This window comes from Erigeron canadensis, chromosome 1 (genome assembly GCF_010389155.1).
Source record: "Erigeron canadensis isolate Cc75 chromosome 1, C_canadensis_v1, whole genome shotgun sequence".
NCBI lineage: Eukaryota > Viridiplantae > Streptophyta > Magnoliopsida > Asterales > Asteraceae > Erigeron > Erigeron canadensis.
The window spans coordinates 25,363,656-25,388,100 of record NC_057761.1 but is presented as its reverse complement, the minus strand read 5'-3'; the positions used below and the strand labels follow the sequence as shown (position 1 = coordinate 25,388,100).

The 24,445-nt window shown below is 35.2% G+C and overlaps 1 protein-coding gene across 1 annotated transcript; it reads left to right on the top strand.

The window, feature by feature from the left end:
* The first annotated feature begins 18,113 nt into the window (after positions 1-18,113).
* Positions 18,114-18,599, top strand: LOC122587994. Its single transcript, XM_043760144.1, has one exon. The coding sequence runs from the start codon at positions 18,114-18,116 to the stop codon at positions 18,597-18,599; it is 486 nt and encodes a 161-aa protein (XP_043616079.1).
* Positions 18,600-24,445: the final 5,846 nt, after the last annotated feature.

Sequence of the window (24,445 nt, the reverse complement as noted above, 5' to 3'; positions counted from 1 at the left end):
TACAAGACTCCGGTATCTATGTCTTTTGTGAATGATTAAACGCTTAAAGTTATGTGACTGCCTAAACTGTTTTTTGGCCAGAATGCTATATATGGCAGACGTTATTGGTTATGTGTATGTCCATTCATGCATAGCCAAGGTTCAAAGACTTTTGAAGAATGTGTGTATAAATATGAATGTGTTTGGATGAATGAATTGGTGGATATGGGAGTGTTTAAAAGAAAAGGGGATTAAAACAAACAGACAAACAAACAATCAAGAAACTAGTCGTTGGCAAGCCAACGGTCACGAACACCGCATGCTCCACTCGCGTGGTATCTCTACTCATTTTCAACCACCCACGCGTGGACACCCATCGACGGCTGTGTTCCACGTGTGGTGACCACCTACACGATGCCAACCCTCTAAGACTCTTGAATATCCAACTTTATATGTATTTTGTTGGTAAATTTTTTGCTTCTCTGATTGTTAGAAATTCAAAAGTAGTGATACATTGTAATTTAAGTTATGGAATTACTTGTTGTTAAGTCATGAGTTGATGATTTCTAAGGTTGAGGGGGTAATTGTGATAATTAGCATAGTTGGTTAGTTTAGACTATAAATAGCCCTCAATCCCTTAGAAATCAAAAAACACACTTGGCATAACAATAACACAATTTTTATACCATTACACCTGAATAACACACAATTGATCCCAATTCTCTCTCAACACACACACAAACACCAAGAACACACACACTAACCAAACGCCATTGTTGATGTGAATTCAAATGATAAAATCGTGTTGTTACATGTGGTATCAGAGCCAAATATCGTTTTGATCTCGATCCATAACTGAATTCAATCACAAATCATCACACAATCACCTTTAATTATGTTTTATTATCCTGTTCTTGTTTTTTTTTTCACTAAAAATTCAAAAATAACCTCTCAAATCACATAAAATCACAAATGTTTGTTCACCGTTCGATTCCTCATAGCTAAATACATAATCCTCTCAAGTTTCGCGTTCTAATTCGATCTGGATCAAAAGTTCAGATTTTGAGTTTTTGGCGCTAAAATTTGGGATTTGATTCTGTTGTTTTATAAGCTGAATTGTGTTAATCGGATCGTTGCTGAGGAGAAAACAAACTATTTGCAAGTAGTTTCATGTTCAAATTCTCAGAAAATCAAAAGATATTGAAGTTATAAAAATCGTCAATGGAGTTGTTGATACTCAGAGGTTGAAGACGACTTTGTGAAACTAAAACGATCTCATTTAGATCGTTTCAGTTTTTTCTTTCCTTAGTACTTACATTTCAGTATTATGGCTTGTAAAACGATTCAAATTTGATCGTTTTGACAAGTGTGGTTGTGGTGAGAAGAGTTGATTGTGGCTAACTGATCCTTTGGATTGGTTTTGGTCAATTCAATTTCTTGAAATTAATCAAGTTGTTGAGAAATCCTGAAAAGAAACCAAAACGATCTCTTTTAGATCGTTTCAGTTTTTGTGAAACCAGAACGATCTCTTTTAGATCGTTTCAAGTTTTACTTGAACATTCTCTGGTTTGAGTAATTCGTGAAGAGTTGTGTTTGGGAATCATAATATTCTTGGGTAACTGATCTTCGTGATTGGTTTTGCTCAATTCATTTCATTCCAATTCATACCAAAACTCTGCCCAAATCATTTCAGAATACTTAGAATTTTTTTTCTTCTTCTCAAGATCGTTTCAATTTTAAATCGTTTCATTCCTAGTTCAATTTAGATCGTTTCAATTTAAATCGTTTCATTCCTGCACTTTTAGATCGTTTCATTCTCACTTCTTCTAAATTGTTTCACTTCACTTTCTTAAAACGATTTCAATTTAGATCGTTTCATTTTATTCCAAATTAGATCGTTTCATTTCTTCTTAAAAAAATCAATTCAATTCTCAATTCAAAATCAATTTCAAATGACTACTCGTGAAGCGTTGTCTCTGGGTACTGATACAAGACCTCCAGTTCTTTATCGTGGTAATTATGGACTTTGGACGAAAAGGTTCATGGATTATGTGGAACGTCAGACTAATGGTCACATGCTTAAGGATTCAATCATGAATGGACTTGCTATGCATTGTCATCCTACTACCGGTGCTATTTTGACTCCTGATCTTTTGAGCGCCGAACAAAGAGATCGTATTGCTGCTGACAACAGAGCTAGGTCATGCTTGTACCAAGCACTTCCTGATGAGATCTATGGCTCAGTTGATTCTTACGACACAACAAAGGAGATTTGGGATGAAGTTGCTAGACAAATGGAAGGTTCTGATGTAACCTCAACAATTCGACTGACAAATGTCTTAACTGAGTTTGACAATTTTCAGAAATCACCAAATGAATCTCTTGAGTCCGTGTACTACAGATTTTGCAATGTGATCAATGAACTGAGAAAGAACAAGGTCAAGAAAGATGAGATTGAGCTGAACATCAAATTTATCAAAGCACTTGGTCCCGAATGGGAAGATTATGGAACTCAAATCAAACAACATCAAGATCTGACCAAATTCACCATTCATACTCTTTATGAATCTTTCAAGTTGAATGAGCAACAAGTTCTAAGCAAATATTCATTCAACAAAGTGCCAGAAGTTGTATCTACTGATCCTTTGGCATTGGTTGTTGAACGAAAGGTTTCTGAGGCTCTTAAAAGACAAATGACTGTTGTTTCTTCGTCTGATGAGGAGGGAGAAGATTACTTGGCTCCAAGAGATGGTGTTCCTGATGAATTCTACCAAGCTCTTGCCGCTGTGACTAAGCATTTCAAGAAAAAGTATTTCAAAGCGAGGCCAACTAACAACAATCTTCGAACTTCATCAACAAGTGCATTTCCAAAGAAGGAACAATATCATCACAAGAGTTTTGAACAAGGTGAAACAACTGGTTCCAAGAAAGGAGATAAGAAAGCAGAAACTGAGAAACAAATCGTGGAGAAAGGAAAAAGTCTGACAAAAGGTGTTACAACTGTGGAATTCCTGGTCATTTTGCTGTGGATTGCAAGCTGCCTCGCAAGAAGAATTATGAATACTACAAGCAGAAGATGCTCTTAGCAAAGCAAGTTGAAGCCGGTCAAGCCTTGATTGCTAAAGATGACAAGTGGCTTTTACTGACTGATGATGAAGATGAAGATCTGTCTGCAAATGTATGTTTCATGGCAACGTTAAGCAAAGACAAAGCATTGGAGGCTGACAACATTGACGAGGAATATTCTGATGATGAGGTAAATCTCGACTCTACTTTTTCATCAATTAAGGATAAAGAGTCTTGTAGAATTGCCTTATCTAACTTGACGAATCACTACACTTCTTTAGCCAACAAAAACAAGAAATTGAAAAATAGCATTTTATTTTCAAAAGGAGAATACACAAAACTTCTTGAAGAAAATTCTAAACTACTTTTTGAGTATGATGCTATGAAACAAGAATTTCAAAACTATAAAGAACAAATGTTGGTTAAAGAATGTGAAATGAATGCGTCTCCTGACTCTAAGTTATTGGAAAAGTGTCATAATTTAGAAAAGACCATTCTTGATCTTGAAAAAGCCAATCAAGATCTTGAAGTTCAAAAGACCAATGAATGGCTTCGTGCGAATGCGAGACAAATGGATGTTGATATTCTGAATAAGAAGCTTCAAGAAGCTGCACCAAAAACAATTGAACTCAAAAGAAAAGTTTCTGATTTAAATCATAACTGTTTTTTAAAAGGCATTGAGATTGAAAACCTTGAAAGACAAATTGAGGAACATAAAAAAAATATACTTTTCTATCAAGAAAAGTTGTACAAAGTTGAACAAAATCCTCTTTTGGATTTCACTGCCTATTTCAATAAATCAAAGATTGATAAATCAGAACTTCTTCTTGGGTTGGGATTTGAGAATATCACTCCATTGCAAAAAGCCAAAGACAAGATCGAACCATTGTATGATGAAAAGTTTTTGAGACTTGGTATGGTTCAACAATTCATTCGTCCATTGGATGACGCATCTGAGACTGATGAAGTTGAGAAAATTCAAAACAATAAATTTTTGGTTAATTATGATGCCATCAATACTTCTTACGAAACGAAAAAGTCATCAATTTTTGAATTAGAAGAGATTGCGTCTAATTTTCAAAACCAAGAATCTGTCGTTTCCCCACCTAAACCAACTAAATTGTATGTTCCATCCACATTTTTGGAAAAACAAATAGAAGGTTTACAACAAAAGGTGAAATCTCAACAAAACCTTATTAATAATCTACAGTCTCAAAGTCCGAATTCAAAGAATGAATCAGTTGTTGTTGATATCAAGAAAGTTTGTGTGAATGTTTCTACCCAAACTGATTTCAGTCTCTTAGTAGACCATTTCACTCAGACTACTTGTGATTCATCTACAAATTCATCCACCAAGACCATGAATGAATGTTCTGCATGTACTTGTCAAACTATTGCTACTTCGTTAGCTGCAAATTATGTGCAATCTGATTTATCTGATGAAGATCTTGCGCATAACTTAGTTTTGATATGGTACTTTTATAGATTTTTCACATGCGAAAATCTTGATGAGCTAGTTGTTCACCCTAAGCTTTGTGCTAGTATAGGTGTTGATACTTCTACTCAATTTTCTTGTGAAACCAAGGATGTTTCAGTCCAAGTCGACCTTATTCCTGAGACTACCCGTGGTATGATGTTGGACAAAAAGATTCCTGATATTTCTAGATTTTCGAATGAATTCACCAAAGATGATTTTGATAAATTCATGGAGGGAGAATATGTTTTTGCCTCAGAAACTGAGAAAAAGATTGAATCTATCAAAATCATAAAGTTTCAAAAAGAAATAAAAAGAGAATCTCAAAAACAAAAATCAGTGTCCAAAGCTCCAACATCATATTACTTCCAAGAACGAGTTAAGCCCAAACTCGTCAAGGCTGAACAAAAGAGTCCTAAGCCTCCAAAACCTGACAAACATGTTAAAAAGAAACAAGCTGAGACCTCACCAAAACCAAGGTATCACAAAGTGAAACTTCCAAATGACAATCCAAATGCTTCTTTGTCTAACTCTCAATCTAGTTCAATTTCAAAAGTGCCTAAGTCTAGCTCCGTTTTGCTAACTAAGGATACTTTAAATGGTGTAACTAGATATAGGGATAGATATGGATGGTTTTCAATTGCCAAACCTAAGAAGCAAGAAGTTTCCACAACCCCAAAAGAGACAAAAAGGATGAATAAGTTTAAAACCCCTCATTCTAATCTTTTTAGTGTCAATTCAACAGGTGGAAAGACCAAATGGGTTCCTAACTCATTATAACCTAAGATCAATTTTAAGCAAATGTCTGTTGAGAAAAAGAAGAAGAGGAGGAGGAGAAAGAGTGTTGGTAACTGAAAGGATAGAATTTCTGTTGATTTAAACAATTCATCTTTAGTGAACAATGTTAATAAAACCAAGGCTATGCCTTGTGGGGCTATAAACAATGATAATGGTCGTGCTTGTTTGAATGCTGTTAAACATGTTACGTTTAATTCAAATATGAATGTGCGTACTTTTTATATGAATGTGCTTATTGATGGTATGCTTGTTAATACTCATATTGATTCTAAAGCATGTTTGTATGCATATCCTAAGTTATACCCCCTGCCTGTGTTAACTAACCACAAAGGACCCGTCTTTAAGTGGGTACCTAAAGTTGGTTAAAATTTTTGATTGCAGGAAATAACCATCTGTGTATGGATACTCGATTCCGGGTGTTCAAAACACATGACTGGCAATAAATCATTGCTCAAGAATTTTGTTGAAAGATTCATGGGAACTGTTCGTTTCGGAAACAACAATTTCGCTCCAATTCTAGGTTATGGAGATATTGAAAGAAACGGAATTGTCATTAAAAAAGTTCATTATGTTGAAGGTCTGAGTCATAACTTGTTCAGTGTTGGACAGTTCTGTGACAACAACCTTCAAGTTTTTTTTCGACAATCTTTGTGCAAAATCCAAACTCTAGATGGAATTGATATCCTATGCGGAGACCGTGAAGACAATCTTTTCACAGTTAATCTTGATGATAACCAACCAATTGATAATATCTGTCTTGTTTCAAAAGCTACTTCGAAGAATTCTTGGTTGTGGCATAGAAGGCTTTCTCACTTGAATTATCGAACCATCAATGCTTTAGTCAACAAGCAACTTGTTATAGGCTTGCCTGACTACAAGTATGAGAGTGAGCATGTCTGTCCTTCTTGTGCAGTTGGGAAGATCAAGAGAACTTCTCATAAACCAAAGAAAATTCCACACACTTTGGCACCTCTTCATTTGCTTCACATGGATCTTTGTGGGCCTATGAAAGTACAAAGCAGAAACGGGAAGAGATATATTCTGGTTATCGTTGATGATTATTCAAGATACACTTGGGTCAAGTTTCTTGCTTCAAAAGATGAAACAACTCAAATTTTGATTGATTTCATCACTTCCACTCAAGTGAATCTTCAACTTCCAGTCCGTTATATCCGTTCAGATAACGGTACTGAGTTCAAAAATGCCATCTTCGATGAATTTTGCAAATCAAAAGGCATTACTCACCAATTCTCTGTTGTTCGTACCCCGCAACAAAATGGTGTTGTTGAAAGGAGAAACCGTACGCTGGTGGAAGCAGCAAGAACAATGCTTGCTTATTCCAAGTTACCATCAAACATGTGGGCTGAAGCTGTTGACACTGCCTGTCACACTCAAAATCGGTCCATCATCAATCAGCGTCATGAGAAGACTCCTTATGAGGTTTTTAACAAACGCAAACCCAACATCAATTACTTCCATATTTTTGGGTGTGTTTGTTATACCTTGAATGATCGGGAAAATGTTGGAAATTTTGAAAGGAAAGGTGACGAAGGTTACTTTGTTGGTTACTCAAAGACATCGATTGCATATCGCATCTTTAATCATCGAACAAACACGATTCAAGAAACCATGAATGTTTGGTTTGACGAGATGTCTGGCATGATATTTGAACAAGAAAGTTTGCTACCAACAATTAATGATCAAAGTACTTCAAGTGCTTCCTCAAAGACGTCTACCTTAGCTTCAAAGTTCAAGAAATATCCAACTCCAACAAGTGAAGAGCTAGATATTCTTTTCGAAGAATTCTACAATTCAAAACCGATTCAAGAAAAGGAACCTCAAGTCATCAATGAACAAATTCCGAACAATGATCCTATTCAAACAAATGAACCAGTTCCTGACAACAATCATGAATCATCTTCAAATTCTGCAGAGCAAGAAGAATCATCTTCAAGTGATATTTATTCTCAAAAGAATGTTCAAGAACAACCTTTTCAAATCACCCAAACAACAAATCCATCAAATACTCTAAATGTGTATGTACCACTGGATTTTGATCATCCAAATTTTGAGGAAAGAGTTCTTCCGAGCTATGATTCCATTTCTCAACAGAACTCTAGATTTAATATTGATAATGTTGACATTCATCAACAAGATCCTCTTCCTCATGACAACAAGTGGTCACGTATGCGCAAAGATCATCCTACAGAACAGATCATCGGAGATCCACAAGCTGGTGTTTCTACCCGTAAAACAGTCAATGAGTGTCTTGTTGCACTTTCACTGAGTAACATCGAACCCAAAACTGTCTCTGAAGCTCTGTGTGATCCAGAGTGGGTTAAAGCAATGCAAGATGATTTAGCTCAGTTTGAGAGACTGAAGGTATGGAGATTGGTTCCAAATCCAAGGAAAGAAGAACCAATTCGCACTAAGTGGATTTTCAAGAACAAGAAGGATGAAAATGGAGTTGTAGTAAGGAACAAAGCTAGATTGGTTGCAAAGGGTTACTGCCAACAACCCGGTGTGGATTTTGACGAAACTTTCGCTCCTGTTGCAAGAATGGAGGCCATTCATATATTCTTAGCTTATGCCGCATTCAGAAACTTCACAGTGTTTCAAATGGATGTGAAGACAGCGTTCTTGAATGGAGAACTCAAAGAAGAAGTTTACGTGGAGCAACCTGAAGGTTTTGTTGATCCTAAGGAGCCAAATCATGTCTACAGGTTAGACAAAGCTCTCTATGGTTTAAAGCAGGCACCCCGAGCATGGTATGATTCCTTATCTACTTTCTTACTCAAAGGAGGCTTTACCAAAGGTACTATTGACCCTACCCTGTTTATTCGTAAGCAAGGTAAGCATGTTTTACTTGTCCAAATATATGTTGATGACATTATTTTTGGGTCAACCAGTCAAACTTTTTGCCGAAATTTTCATCTCTAATGGTCAATCATTTTGAAATGAGCATGATTGGGGAAATGAATTACTTTTTGGGATTACAAATCAAACAATTACCCACTGGTATCTTTATATCACAAGGTAAGTACATAAAGGATATGTTGAAAAAGTTTGATATGACTACATGTTCTTCAATTTCAACCCCAATGGCTGCTCGTACAAACATTAATGCTGATAAAAATGGGAAACCATTTGAGCAAAAGAGGTATAGAAGCATGATTGGTTCGTTGTTATATCTTACAGCATCTCGCCCAGATATAATGTTTGCAACATGTATGTGTGCTAGGTATCAAGCCGCTCCGACTGATTTACATTACCAAGCTGTGAAACGAATTTTTTGTTATCTGAAGGGTACACCCAATCTTGGTCTCTGGTATCCAAGGGATACTGGATTCAATTTAACTGCCTATTCAGATGCAGATCATGCAGGTTGTAAGCTTGATCGCAAGAGCACATCTGGTACTTTACAATTCTTAGGGGATAGGATTGTAAGTTGGTCATCCAAGAAGCAAAATTGTGTATCACTGTCAACAGCGGAAACTGAATATGTGGCTGCTGCTAGTTGTTGTGCTCAAGTGTTATGGATGAAAACACAACTTACCAATTATGGTCTGAAACATGATCGTGTCCCTATCTATTGTGATTCACAAAGTGCCATTGCAATTGCTGTCAACTCAGTCAACCACTCACGCTCAAAACACATTGATGTGAGATATCATTTTCTCAAAGATCATGTTGAGAAAGGTGACATCGAACTCTACTTCGTGGGAACTGACTACCAACTCGCTGATTTGTTCACAAAACCACTGGACGAAAAGAGGTTTAATTTCTTAATCTCTAAACTTGGTATGCTAAATCTTGATCCTTGATTCAATTTACTATGGAAGGAATTCTTGATTCATTTTTCAAAAATCATAAAAAGTTAAAAAATAAAAATCAAATACAAAAATAAAAATTTTGAAAAATAAAAAAAAGATTTTCTTAATTTTCATTTCTTTCAAAGTGGCTTGCATATATTCTGTATGCAACCCGTTCTTCATTGAACTATTTATTCTAAAAGTAGCTTACATATGCTATGTATGTAACTCGTGCTTAAAAGATATATTTATTACTTCGTGGCTTATGCACACTCAGTGTATAACCCATACTTATTTGTGTTATTTATTTCAAAATGACTTGCATATACTCTGTATGCAACCCGGTTTTAAAAAGAAAAATTATTTATGTTTCAAAGTTGGAATTAATTCATGTTGTTATACATATAATTAATATAAGATAACGCGGAATTGAACGCCTTTGTGTACTTCCAAGTGGTCTTATATGAATGTATATGTGTAGTACAAGATGTTGATTGCAATTTTGTTACACCTATTTCAAAAACTCTCAATTGTTAATATGAGAAACAAAGGATTGAACGCCTTTGTGTACTCCTGAGTTGTCTCATCTTGAACAATTGATTGAGTTCACTTTTCATAAAACTTGTTTTGATTTCACACAAATCATTTTTGCTCCACCTTTTCTATGAAAATCTTTTTTGATCTATCTTTGCATAGATTAAGGGGGAGTTTGTGATTTCAAATCTCTTTCAAACTTCAAATGTGATTGTTTAAACATTTTTTTTTCTTTTCACATTTGATGATTTTTTTTCCAAAACATTTACTTCAAAGGAAGTTCGGTGTTTAGTTTGCACATGAGCGACTAGGTTTTTCTCAAAATTCTACTCCATGAATTTCATCATTGCCGATAAGTTCTAACCCCGGAGTATTCACTTCTTTCATTAGAAAGTGAGGGTATTTTGAGAGATGATGATTTTGTGCAACTAAGATGGAGGGAGTACAGTCGAAAAGTGAGAGGTTATGGTGATAATATTGTGAGAAAAAGGGTTAAAAGAATTGATACCCTTCCCTAAAATTCTCAAATCGCCAGGTAAAACACATTTCTATCGGATGTCATTTGTTGATATCTCAGTATAGAAGAAGCCTTCATGGACCTAATGAAGCGATGCTCATCTTTACCTAACCACTCAAGTGTTTCTTAACAAATGCTTGTTTTACTTCTCACGGAGATTTTCTCATTTCTATTGACTCTTCATTTGGAAGACGTTAATATTGAAAAAGGGTGACACTCTGCTCCAGTCCCTGACTTCATTTGATCACTTTGTGTCTAGAGCTCTCGTGATTGATCATTCATTTGATCGTTATTCATTCTTTAGGACACATTTGCGTCATATCTTTGTGATATACATGCTTATCTTTGTGATATAGCCGGAACATTTGTAGTGATATCTTAATTGATGTTTCATGATGATCAAATGGAAATCCTACCATTGCTAACATCATTTCCCGCTTTGAACGTAGGTCTCATAATTGCATTTTTGTAATTATTGAGTTAATAAGAAGTCTATTGTGACCTTGGATTTTTCCTAAAAGTGCACTGACCATGGTTTACATTCTTTGAAGCAATCTTGAGGTTGGAAAGCCAAAAGACCAAACTATGTTAGAGGTTTGCTTTGTGCATTTCTCAATGATACATAGGAAATCCGATAAATGATATACATTTCTTTTGGTCATTTCATTAATCCTTTCGATTTTTGAATGCAAACGGATCATTCTTATCCGGTTTCTTTTCTCATCACCCCATCACAGAAAACACCAACACCATAATAAAATGCTTATACCAACAACTTCAACCTTACATTTTAGTCACCCATAGGGTTATTTGGGTTGGATTAATGGTTTGGGTTAATGAGTTGTTAGTTCATATATCTTTGTGTAAATACCATTGAGCTATGGTTCTTTTGATTTCTTTTGACGTTCTTTTCAATCAAAGTTTGCATAATGACATTAGTTTTTGTCATTATGAGGGGGAGAAAATAGTATGATTAATTTTTGATTGAGGTAGAAATTAGAATGATTTTAAGGATAAGAAGATCAAGATCAAAAATGAAAGGATGCTCACTCAAGATGTTACAAAAAGTTCAAAAATGCTCCAATCAAAGACTATGATTACTTTCATAAAAGAATTTTCAAAACCTTATTGAAATGTTTACTCTCAAAAGTGTTCAAGACGATGTGACAAAGATCAAAGCTTCAAAGAACAAAAAGGCTGACGATTCAAGACAAAAGAAGAAATTCTTCAAAAAGAGTCTTCATCAAATTAAAGATCTTCAAGTCATACAACAACACTTTACCAAAAGCTACATTGCACACATCAAGGGGGAGAGTACATATCTCTGAAAATTCATTCCAAGACTTCAAAGAAAAGACTTCAAGATTCGAAGATTGAAGAATTCAAGACAAATTCATATCTTCCGCATTTCAAAAGACAACTCTGATCTGTGATTCAACAATCCTCGAAGATTTAATACACACACACACTCATCATTCTTTGTTCAAAAAGAACATTGAGAATCAACAAATGATTTAACTTCAAGAAGTCCAAGACCAATACTGAATCAAGTTCTCCAAAGACAATGAGAAAGCTTTGAAGACTTGTATCAACTCACCAATTGTCTTCATCACCGGGCTCATCAAATTCATTCCTACAAGACAAAACAACACGTACTTCAGACCTTACAATATATCACTAAGGGGGAGAATGTTAGAAATTCAAAAGTAGTGATACATTGTAATTTAAGTTATGGAGTTACTTGTTGTTAAGTCATGAGTTGCTGATTTCTAAGGTTGAGGGGCTAATTGTGATAATTAGCATAATTGGTTAGTTTAGACTATAAATAGCCCTCAATCCCTTAGAAATCAAAAAACACACTTGGCATAACAATAACACAATTTTCATACCATTACACCTGAATAACACACAACTGATCCCAATTCTCTCTTAACACACACACAAACACCAAGAACACACACACTAACCAAACGCCATTGTCGATGTGAATTCAGATGATAAAATCGTGTTGTTACACTGATCACTAGTCTGTTTTGTTGTTTGAAGGAACTAAATCTGAAAAACGATTTCTAAAAGACAACAATATATCAGTCCTTTTGCAACTGTGTGCGCATTGCTGGTAGGTCACATATTTGTTTCTTGGGTCATCCTTTTTATAAGAAGTTATACAAGTTTACAATCATTGTTGTAGGAACTTCATAGGAAATCAACAACCTACGAGTCACATTTAATACTATATTATAAAGGAGGACCCCTTTTTTTTAAATTCTCAAAAAATGAATTGAAGTACCTATATTGCTCCTCTTTTTTATTCACTAATTTAAACATCTCTACTTAATATATCTATAATACCCTTAAATCTCAACTATTCATTTTTCTCTCTCTTCTCAAATCTCAATCACTCATTTTTTCTCTCTCCTCCATAAATCATTTTATTCCTCTAATTTATTCAAAATCTTTTATCTCAAAAACCGTATATGGATAAACTATAAAAATTGTATGGATGTTCTTAAAATTTCGTGCTCTTTCATTAGAGATGTCATTCGATATACCTTTGACGAATTTTCAAATTCGAGGGTGTACGGCTAAGGCATTTGGCTATCACACTCTATGCCTTATCACCTTCTATTACCTACCACCCCCACCATCTCACCGCTGCAACGCGCGGGGACTATCTCTCGTTTCTTATAAAAGAGAAGGATATCATTTACATATATGTTGTAAGTTAATTTCTTATCATTTTCTTAATTCTTAGTTTTTATTAGGGGTAATTGTATTAGACCGAGGAAGTTTTAATTGTTTTGCAGTGCATTTATTCATCAATCTTCATTTGTGATTTCATCATTTTTATGATATGACATGATAAAACAATATAAAGGAGCAACATTGGCAAACTACATCCTGCATTTTTTGAAGAGTAGATGTATGTCAATGGTGTTAGCTATTCGCATATTTGGGGACCCATTCTTCCTCCTACATATGCCTCTTGGTGAGGTGCCTCTTGGTGAGGTGTGAATATGGTTAATGTTCAATGTGTAAAGATATAAATTACTATTTGTTTTATTAAAGGGGTGGTTATACGAGGTTGGAAAGTAATCTAACAGATTTGGGTGGGGCGTGGGTTTTACTATAAACTGTTAATGGCACCTATAAGGGATCCTTTCATGAATAAATTCAATCAGGTTTAGGGACGAGATGAACATTAATGATAGAAGTGAGAGAACTTATGGTGTTGTTTTTGATGAGGTTGTGCAAAAGTCGGTTAACACCATCAAAGTGACTGTGGGAGGAGCAAAACAAGGTCCGTATACGGTTTTAGATGTACATTAAAATTTGGGAAAATTTCATAAAAAGGTAACCTATTTACAAGAAATTCCTATTAAAGGTAACCTACTTTGTTTTCGTCTATTTAAAGGATCCTATTTTTAAAAAATTCATAATAAAGGGTATATCGTTAGTTTTTGACAGACGTAGCTCGTTAAGTGCCACGTCATCAGTTTTGATGACGTGACACTTGACTTTGACCGACTCATATATATATATATATATGGAAATTAGGCCGGTCAAAGTCAAGTGTCACGTCATCAAAACTGATGACGTGACATCGGTGACGTGGCACTTAACGAGCTCCGTCTGTCAAAAACTAACGATATACCCTTTATTAGGAATTTTTTGAAAATATGATCCTTTAAATAGACGAAAACAAAATAGGTTACCTTTAATAGAATTTCGTGTAAATATGTTACCTTTTTATGGAATAAACCCTTAAAATTTTCATCCTGTTTGTATATATATAAATTTGTTACTCGTGGGTTCCTACAACTCTTTTCTTTGAAAGAAGTTGTTACTAAGGTTTAATACAACCATTTTTAGTTATGGATTCGGCCATCTTTTATTTGGGTTTGTGTATATGAAGTGACAGCATGTTCAATCTTGGATCTCCGTCTAATTTTGGTATTTACATCCTTATGTATGCCTATAAATATGTAATCTTTATATATGTGTTTCTATTTCTAGGGGTTGGTTATTTGTAGTATATATACTTTTTATAGTACATGTGTAAGTTAACTTACACACTTCTTCTTTTTTCCATCTCCGACCACCACCATGATCATCTCCGACCACCACCATGATCATCTGGCGACGGCGACCATCTCCGGCGAGACTTACACATGTGTAAGTTAACTTTCTGGCGAGAATCAGGTTCATTTTCGGGTGGATACGATACGGGCCGGAGGCCCTTATCCGTTCTAAACTGACTGTCAAGGGACGCATATGGGAATCGTATGGATTTGATGGGCGGCGATCCAAGAGATGGTGACGGTTTGCTACGCTACGGGCGAAGCCCTTGCTGCTGGCGCCGACATCGTTGTTGAGGTGGTCGGAGATGATGGTGGCTGGTGGTGGTTGTCTCGTGAAGGAAAAAACCTATAAATTTTAAACCCTAAAATGCTATAAAAAAATTTGTACTTACACATGTGTAAGTCTCACCGGAAATGGTCGTCGTCGCCGAAGGATTATGGTGGTGGTCGGAGATGATCATGGTGGGGGTGGTGGTGGTCGGAGATGGAAAGAAGAAAGTAGAAGAAAGAATAAGTGTGTAATTTAACTTACACATGTACTATAAAAAGTACATGTACTACAAATAACTTTCCTCTCTATTTCTATGTCTATATATATGTAGAAGTATGTAAATATATGTAAGTATCCGATTCTATATGTGTATCTGTCATGAAAAGTTCGTGTCTCATTGTAATTTGAATGCACCCGTGTGAATAATGGCAATTGTTCATGTATGTATCTACTTTTGTTTTTGGATATCTACCTTCCTATAGTATAATATAGTGAGTTTATGATATAAATGTGTCGTGTATACCCTATTTCGCATCTATATATGTATATATGTACCTATTATATTTATGATATAATTGGATATTATAATTCTTTGCGAGCTCATTGTAATAATTCTTGATGCCTTTTAAATTTATTTAGCTTTATGTAGTATCATTTTACCTGTCCAGGCCATCTTGAAGTTAATGTTTTCTGCATACAATGAGCAACATATCCAAGGTTCATATGGAGGGGAAGGATGAAAGCACAAGCACCGCTGTGGTTAGAGGGATGACATCCCACCTTTCATTTCATTTTGCACCACTCACTTTTAACCAATCACATTATGTCACCTCAACTCCACCACTCACTTATCACTCATCCAAATTTTGTTGATGCCCGACCACTCACTTCACTACTCATTTTACAATTTTCATTTTATATAAACATTAAAATTTCATTAAACTAGAAACATTACATAATAATATTAAAATACATAAACATTACATAACAATTCTTAAAAACCATAAAACAAATAAAACATTAAAAGAAATACTTAAAAAGGTTTGTGCTACGGAATGCAATAAACTATGACCGAAACGTTAGAACTAACGATTTTCTTTATTCTATGTTGAAAACCTGTAAAAAAGTTCTATAACATTCAAATATGACCTGATAAAACAGTAACAGGTTACACTCTTGCTTTTATGAGTTTGACCTGCTAAAAAATTGTATCTAAACAATTTACACACACATATAAACAATCTATATTAGTATATCTATTATCTATATCTTCTACCTGAAATTTTTTTGTATCCTCCCTGTCTCCGATCAGCCTCGCCGTCGCCGGTTATCCTCACCACATCCGATCAGCCTCAACTTCGTCACTGTCGCACTCAACCACCACCGACGATGTACTCCACCACCAAAACATCTCCAACATCCCACCGTCAAAATCGCACCACCACCACCACCAGCCCACCACCGTCACAACCACTCACCATTGATGCACTCCACCACCAATGATTACTCCACCACCACCACCACCGTCACAACCACTCACCATTGATGCACTCCACCACCACCACCACCGATATCCACAAACCCCCTTGAATATGATCTGATTTGTTTTAGTATTGAGTATGATTGATTGATTTGTTGTGTATCTATGTATATATTTTTAATAGGCTAATTATTTGAAAAGTACTTGAACTTTGACACTTTTGTTTTTGTGGGACTTTAACAAAAAAAACTTCTATCAGAGATAATGAAACCGGGTAAAATTTCTTTAGTGGGACTATGACCGGCTTTTGCTGATGTGGACCTCATTTAACCGGTCATAAGTGTTTTCTTTCATCCCATGAGCCACATACTTTGACATGTGGATTTTATTTTACACATAGCAACAAAAAATAATACAAAACTGAATTTTTTCTCCAACTTAAAAATATATCAACCCAAGTTCAAACACTTTGTTTCTTGAACTACTTCCATAACCAGATCCAAACATAATCATCTACCTACTCATCTTCTAAATATACATAATAATCATATGACTTGAAGTATTTCAAACTCTTGGTATTTCCCCATCTTTCCAAGTTCCCAAATGGTTGATTTCAGATGGTGTTGGTGCATGTCTGATATGACAAAAAGTGGTGATTATTAAAGGTTGCCGCTGTGGGAGTGATGGTGGTGGTTGAAAGCTTAGCGGCGAGACCAGTGGTGGTTGTTGAAAGCTAGGCGACGAGAACGATGGCGGTCGAAAGCTACAACGATGGTGGTTCATAGTGGTATGTCGGAGGTTACTGCGGTGGTGGTCGGTAGGTTTTTCCGCCCAGATACATTTTTTTGAGTCCACCAAAATTCATTTCTTTCTTAGTTGGTACACCGTCACTTTCATGTCAATTAATTGTTACACTTACAATTGTTCCACCGACTTTAATCAATTGTTCTTTCACCTTTTGATTCCTTTGGTTGAGATATATTTCAAGTCATCTTTTCATTCGATTCAACTAGTATTATTTTTTTTTACCATTCGATTCAATTCCATTAGGATGATGCATCGTGTGTGGCAGTGGAGGTGGCTTGACAGCGGTGGTTTGGTATACCAGAGGAGATTTCTGGTGGGTTGAGCCGGAAATGATGACCGAAAATATGGTTTTTTGTGTGTGTGTGTTTTAGCATATGAATCTAGCAATGCTTATTGTGATGTGGGGATTTATTTGGGTTGCGGTGTTTTTTGGTTTTGTTTGATCGGATCCAACAAAAAAAGGGTATAAAAAGATGTTTAAGTGATAGTGGAATGTGTAGGTGGAAAATGAAGGTAAATGATTGTCAGGTGTAATTTCCACGTATGAAATAGACGGGTTAAAAATACATCAAAGTGATTTAAAAATTTAATGTTAACCGCAACTTGCAATTAACCCCACAAAAGTCATTTTAACCAGTTTCAAACCTTAAAATAGATTTTTTTTTTTTTTTTTGTTGGAGCCCCCAAAAAACAAAGGTGTCAAAGTTGGAGCACTTTCAAAGCAATTAACCCTATTTTTAATATATTCGATCTAAGAATACTTCTCTCTACAATGATTAAAAACCCCCAAATTCAAAAACCCGTTTTTCTGACGAGATGTGTAGATTAAAAACCCCCAAATTCAAAAACCCGTTTTTCTGACGAGATGGAAAAACATTTTTGATATCCCACTTAATTACTTAAAAAACACTTATGTAACTTAAGTAATAGCAGTATTATTTATACTCCGTATATTTCATGTATATATTTTGTCAAATGGTTATCATTTATAATTACTGAGTTTGATATCTATAGATCATTGAAGCTAGTTTATTTATAAAAAAGAATACATTTATCTATTTTTAAGTGTGACTTTTAAAGATGTTAATAAACTATAGATTATTCTAGATTGTTTATATTGTATTTATTGTAACTATTCATCTCCTGTGTATTTATTAGTTCACGACTATATATTTCTTGCACCTCTTATTGTGAGGTATGCAATCTTTCTATATTCACATGGTATAGAGCCATATCCTCTTCCCCTCCCTCCCGTCTCCTTTCATCTTCCATCATCCTCCTTCATTCATCACCATGGCTGGCTCCTCTCAATCCACTGAACCCGTCTCCATGAGTTCTATTTCTCACATGCTTGCCATTAAACTCTCTCCCAACAATTATCTCTATTGGAAGAATCAGATGGAACCCCTTCTTATTGTCCACAACCTCATCTTTCACGTGGATGGGACTGAAAACGCTCCTGCTGCTACTCTTCTGCAAGATAACAAATCTGTACCCAATCCTCTTTATACCCGATGGCTTGCTGTTGATAAACGCACTGTCATGGTGCTCAATGCCTCGCTAACCGAAGAGGCGATTGCCGAGGTCATTGGTTTACCAACTGCACGCTCCATGTGGCTGGCATTGGAGAACGCGTTCAGCAACACTTCAATTGAGCGCATCCAGAATCTGAGGGATCAGCTTCGCCAAATCACCAAAAGGTCTTCCCCCGTCGCTGATTATGGTCGTAAATTCAAGTTTTTGTGTGATCAACTCTCGACAACCGGGTTATCCTGTTGATGATGCTGACCAAAACCATTGGTTTCTTCATGGCCTTGGTGCCGCTTTCGAGAGTTTCTCGGTTTCCATGCGTGCGGCCAAACCACCTGCTGCTTTTCGTGAACTCTTGGTTCAAGCCAAGTCACACGAACTTTTTCTTAAATCCTTACATGCCACCGAAATACCCGTTGTAGCGTTCCATTCTCAGTCCTCTCGTGGAGGACATGGTGGTCGTGGTGGACGGTTTCGAAATCAAACTTCTGGGGGTCGTGGTCGTGGTCGTAGAACCCCGCATTGTCAATTGTGCAGACAAGATGGTCACCATGCCAACAATTGTCCAACCCTTCCATCATTTGCCTCACAAGTTGTCCCGACTGCATCAGATATTTCTAAAGCTTTTCTAGCCCAGTGCAATGTTGCTTCCTCTGGCCCAGATTGGATAGCCGATAGCGGTGCTACTACTCACATGAACCAAGCTGCCACTAATCTTCATAAGTCAGCCCATTCACGGGTGATGCAAATGCCGTCTTTAGCTATGGTAATTCACATCCTATTACTCATATTGGTTCTCATATTCTATCTAGTAATATTTCTCTGAAAGATGTTTTGGTAGTCCCTCATCTAACGAAAAATCTTGTTTCGGTCAGCAAATTAACCAAAGATAATAACTTGGACGTTTTATTTTCGCAACGTATTTTTACATTCAGGATTGAACAACAAAGCAGGTGCTAGCTCAAGGAAGATGTGAAGATGGCTTGTATGTGTTGAAGTCAAGACCACAAGCCTTTAATGTTATTTCGAATAAAGCTTCGTTTGAGATTTGGCATTCTAGATTGGGTCATGTCTCTTATGATACAATTTCTATTTTAAACAAACTTGGTTGTGTTAATCTTACATCTATATTGCCTAAACCTAGGATTTGTGCCACGCGTGAGATGTCTAAAGGACATCGTTTACCATTTCAAAGGAATGCCAAACGTGCATCTCATTGCCTTGATTTAGTCCATTGTGACTTATGGGGACCTGCACCAATTTCCTCCATGAACAACTTTAAATACTATGTGATATTTGTGGATGATTTTTCCAGATTTACATAGTTCTATTCTTTACGAACTGAGTCAGAATTTTTTGTCACCTTCTCCACATTTTAAACATATGTACAAAACCAATTTTCAAGAAAAGTAAAGGTTTTTCAAAGTGATGGTGGTACGGATTTTCTTAATCGCAATGTCAAGAATCTTCTTGATGCTAATGGCACTTTTCATCGTATTTCATGCCCATACACACCGCCCCAAAATGGTCGGGTTGAAAGGAAGCATCGCCATGTTATCGAGACCGGCTTGGCACTCCTTTTCAATAGTAATCTTCCCATTATATATATATATATATTGCTGGTAGAGCAGAGAGAAAAAAATAGTTTCAGGTTTTGATCTTAACCGTTGAAAATAAAAATAAAAAGCAATCTAAGCCATTGAAATACAAAGTCAAACTAGAACTCATATAAATATGGTAAGTTGTTAATACTACCAACATATTAATCACCTTTTTAAAACAATACAATCGAATTAAAAGTGAACGTATATAGCCTCTTGAAAAGAAAAGGTATGATACATGACAAGTTGACAACTAATTGAAGATTTAGAAGATTTACTTTATGGCACTATAAATGTTAAATCTATTTTAAATTTGCATGATTGAAAACAATTTAAATTTTCATTAGGACCGGTAAATGAAAATGTAATTATCAATAACTGATATTTTTAAAATGGCAGAAGATTTTTTTATGGTACTATAAAATGCAAAAGCTTTTCTTTTCATTTTAGTGTATTATATTTTTCAACCAACAAGATGCACAATTAACCTATCATCTAATCCAATAAGATGAGTAACGTAATGTGTTAAAGTTTATATTTTTTCATACGATTTTATTATATTATTATAACTTATAAATGTATTATATTATTATAAATGTATTGTTATTCAATAATTCATATTTTTACATACGATTTTGTTATATTATTATTAATATTAATGTATTGTTATTCATGTTATTTTATAGAACTTTGAAGACACTGATCACTTTTAGAATGACAAAAAAAAAAGTTGCATTTGACTTTAATGAAAACATTGATTTGAATGCGGCTTCACCTTTCCAACAAATGAGGATGTTCAAAAAATGAAAGCGATGCTTCATCGATGAGAAAGAGAAGGCGTAAGGTAAACTTGGAAGCAACGAAATCGCGTGATATTATATATTGATATTAAGGATTCGGACAATGAAAAGGTAATCTTCTCTAAACACGTTCAATAAAAAATAATTGTAACTTTTTTTTCTCCATTTTTCTTTGTAAGATGAGGTTGATGACGATATGGTTTTGGATGATGATAAGTTAGTGTATCCAACTCGATCTCTTTTATCTCATTTTCTTTTTGTAGGATGATTTTAATTGGGATACATTTCAAATGATGATGATGATATCTTATTGATCAAATGTAAGAACATGAAGCAAGTGAAGCTCAACATGAATATGTTTCGTCTAATAGATTAAAACTAATTTATCATCTTTTCATGTTATTTAATATAGTTTGCTATTTATTTATTTATTTTGTTGATGGTTTAAATCTTTTAAATCTTTTTTTTTTTATTAATGGATAGAAGTTTTGTGGCGGGAAGAGTTTCAAATAGCGAATTACTTGACTTTACAATGTAATTTGTTATATTCTCATGTTATTTTATTTCATTAAATTTATACATTTGTTGTTATGTTTGTATCCTCATTTAATTACAAGGACATATATACTTAAAATTTAAATTTGTTAAACATTTAGTAAAATAAGAAAATGTAAATATATATATATATATATATATATATATATATATATATATATATATATATAAAGTTCAATGACATAAGTATTTGATCATGTGAACCAAAATTATCGGTACGCCTAAACATAGAATATACATTCATACGAGTTGGCTAGAAGGTTTTCTTAATAAATTATTAGTTTTTAGTTTGGAGTATTTTGATAAGATACTTAATTATTATGTAAAAGAATAAATAAATAAGAAACTAATTAGTGTTTTGAGAAAAAAAGTTTTGATAAAAAGTACACACATTGTTACAATTTGACCATATTTAATAATCACACGGCTTATAATAGAGAGATAATAAATTTTAACAAAAGTACATACTTAGTAACTTATAAATATCTTTTCAAAAAACGAACTTTAAAAATCCATGCTTAAGTAATTTGTAGCTAAACGAAAATATAATTCGGTAAAAACAAAAAAATCCAAAATTAATGGTAAATGATACTAAAAGTCAACTTCAATTAATTATAGAAACAAAATAATAATGTTTTTTTAATATTGTACATTTTCTTAACCATGATAATTATCCAAAATTTTATTAAAGTTATTAAAAACATAAATATATGTTAAATTCAATAAATTGAATTATGTTATTTTGAAGATTCTAATTGATAATATTGTATCAAATATACGTCACATATACACATAAGATAAATTTTAGATTTTGATAACAATAGGTAAGTACAACAAAAAAATTAGATTAATATCCGGTCGTCAACCGGATTATAAACAATAAATTTATACTTAAGAGTATACGAAACATGTTCTATTTTATATATAATACATGATCTATTGACAAAAGTGAAAGTATTCAACTTTTATTAGTAAAGATTAACATAAAACGTTGCAAACCTTGTAAAAATAAAATTTAAAGATGTTTAGTTTGCAACATTTTATGTTAATCTATAGTAATAACACTTATGTCAATTTTTTTTATATATTATAGTTCAGTTTTTTGTATACTCTTAAGTATAAAATTATAGTTTATAACCTGGTCAACGACCGGGTATTTATCTAGTTCCATATTGGGAACATGCTTTTTCTAGTGCAGTTTACATTATCAACAGGTTGCCTACCAAAGTCTTGAACAATCAGTCGCCTTTTGAAGTACTATTCTCCGTTGTTCCAACATATAGTAATTTTCGTGTATTTGGCTGTCGTGCATACCCATACTTACGGGACTATTCAGAGAACAGTATTCCAACATATAGTAATTTTCTAGTGCAGTTATCTCCTCGTAGTATTCCGTGCATATTTATTGGTTATTGCGCTCAATATAAAGGATACAAATGTTTGGATCCTGTCACCGGACGGATTTTTGTCACCCGCCATGCTCGTTTTGATGAAACCTACCTGTCTTTCAAATCGTCAACTTCACCCACAAATCTAACTAATTTGCCTTGGCACACCTACATAGACACCATCAACACCTCACACCAGACTACTCCATTATCTAATTCACCTTCTAACTCATTACCCACTTCTCCTTTACCTCTAACTTTGAATTGTTGTGATCTTTTCCTTTCAGTCCCATCACCTTTAACCCCCTCCACTCCTCAAAACCCACCGCCCACGCCTAATGTTCAAAACCCACCATCTGATATCACTTCTCCAGAACCGCCTGCAGCTCAAACTGAGTCTTCCACCATTATCTCCACTCAAACCGTACCCTCTACTGTCCCTACTATCCCTTTAGAACCAGCTTCGGTTCAGGCTCCTATCTACTCCTCTACGTCATCTTACCCTATGATTACCCGTGCTAAGGCTGGTGTCTTTAAACCACGACATCGTGAAGATCTTGCCTTTGTACATTCAACTGGGCTTCTTCAAGCGTTGTTTGCTGCTACTAATCCCAAAGGGGTCAAATCTGCCTCTAAGCACTCTCATTGGGTTGAGGCCATGCATCGAGAACTTGCTGCTCTACACAAAAATGACACTTGGGTTCTTGTTCCAAGACCAGAAGATCACAATGTTGTTGGATCTAAATGGCTGTTTCGCACGAAATTTCATGCTGATGGTAGTATTGAGCGTTACAAGGCTTGTTTTGTAGCACAAGGTTATTCCCAAGTTCCGGGCCTTGATTATTCACATACGTTCAGCCCGGTCGTCAAAGCTACCACGGTTCGGGTGGTTCTTGCGTTAGCAGTAGTGACAAATTGGCGTCTTCGCCAGCTCGATGTCAATAACGCTTTTCTTCATGGAAATCTCACTGAACAAGTGTTTATGGAACAACCACCGGGGTTTACCGACCCACATTTTCCTAATCATGTTTGTTTGCTCAAGAAAGCCATTTACGGCTTGAAACAAGCACCGCGTGCCTGGTTTCAACACTTAATCACGTTTCTTCTTCAATGTGGTTTTACGTGTAGCCGTGCTGACACATCCTTATTTGTGTATAATCACAATAGCTCCATTATTTATCTACTTGTGTACGTAGATGATATTGTTATTACCGGTAACAATGATGATTTTATCTCCTCATTTGTTGTCAAGCTTCACTCTGAGTTTGCTATTAAGGACCTTGGTTCCCTGAATTACTTTCTTGGCCTAGAGGTCACTCGCACCAATGATGGTCTCTTCATGAGCCAAGCCAAATATGCTCATGATCTCCTCTCTCGTTCTGATCTGCTGAATCGTAAGCCGATTCATACCCCTCTTGCACCAAATGAAACACTATCCTCTATAGGTGTACCTCTGCCTGATGCTACTTCCTATCGTTCGCTTGTCGGTGCTCTACAATATTTAACCATCACAAGACCCGACATTGCCTATGCTGTGAACCAAGTTAGTCAATTTCTACAATCTCCCACCACCACTCACTTTCAACTTGTTAAACGCATTCTTTGATATATCAAAGGAACCATCTCTTATGGTCTTGTTTTCTCTCGGGTTTCATCCCCGACTATTGTTGGTACTCGGATGCCGATTGGGCTTGTTGCATTGACACTCACAGATCCACATATGGTTACTCTATTTACCTTGGAAACAATCT

Bases quoted from the DNA above. Each gene is read 5' to 3' on its own strand.
- LOC122587994 (XM_043760144.1), top strand. From the start codon at position 18,114: ATGGCTGGCTCCTCTCAATCCACTGAACCCGTCTCCATGAGTTCTATT.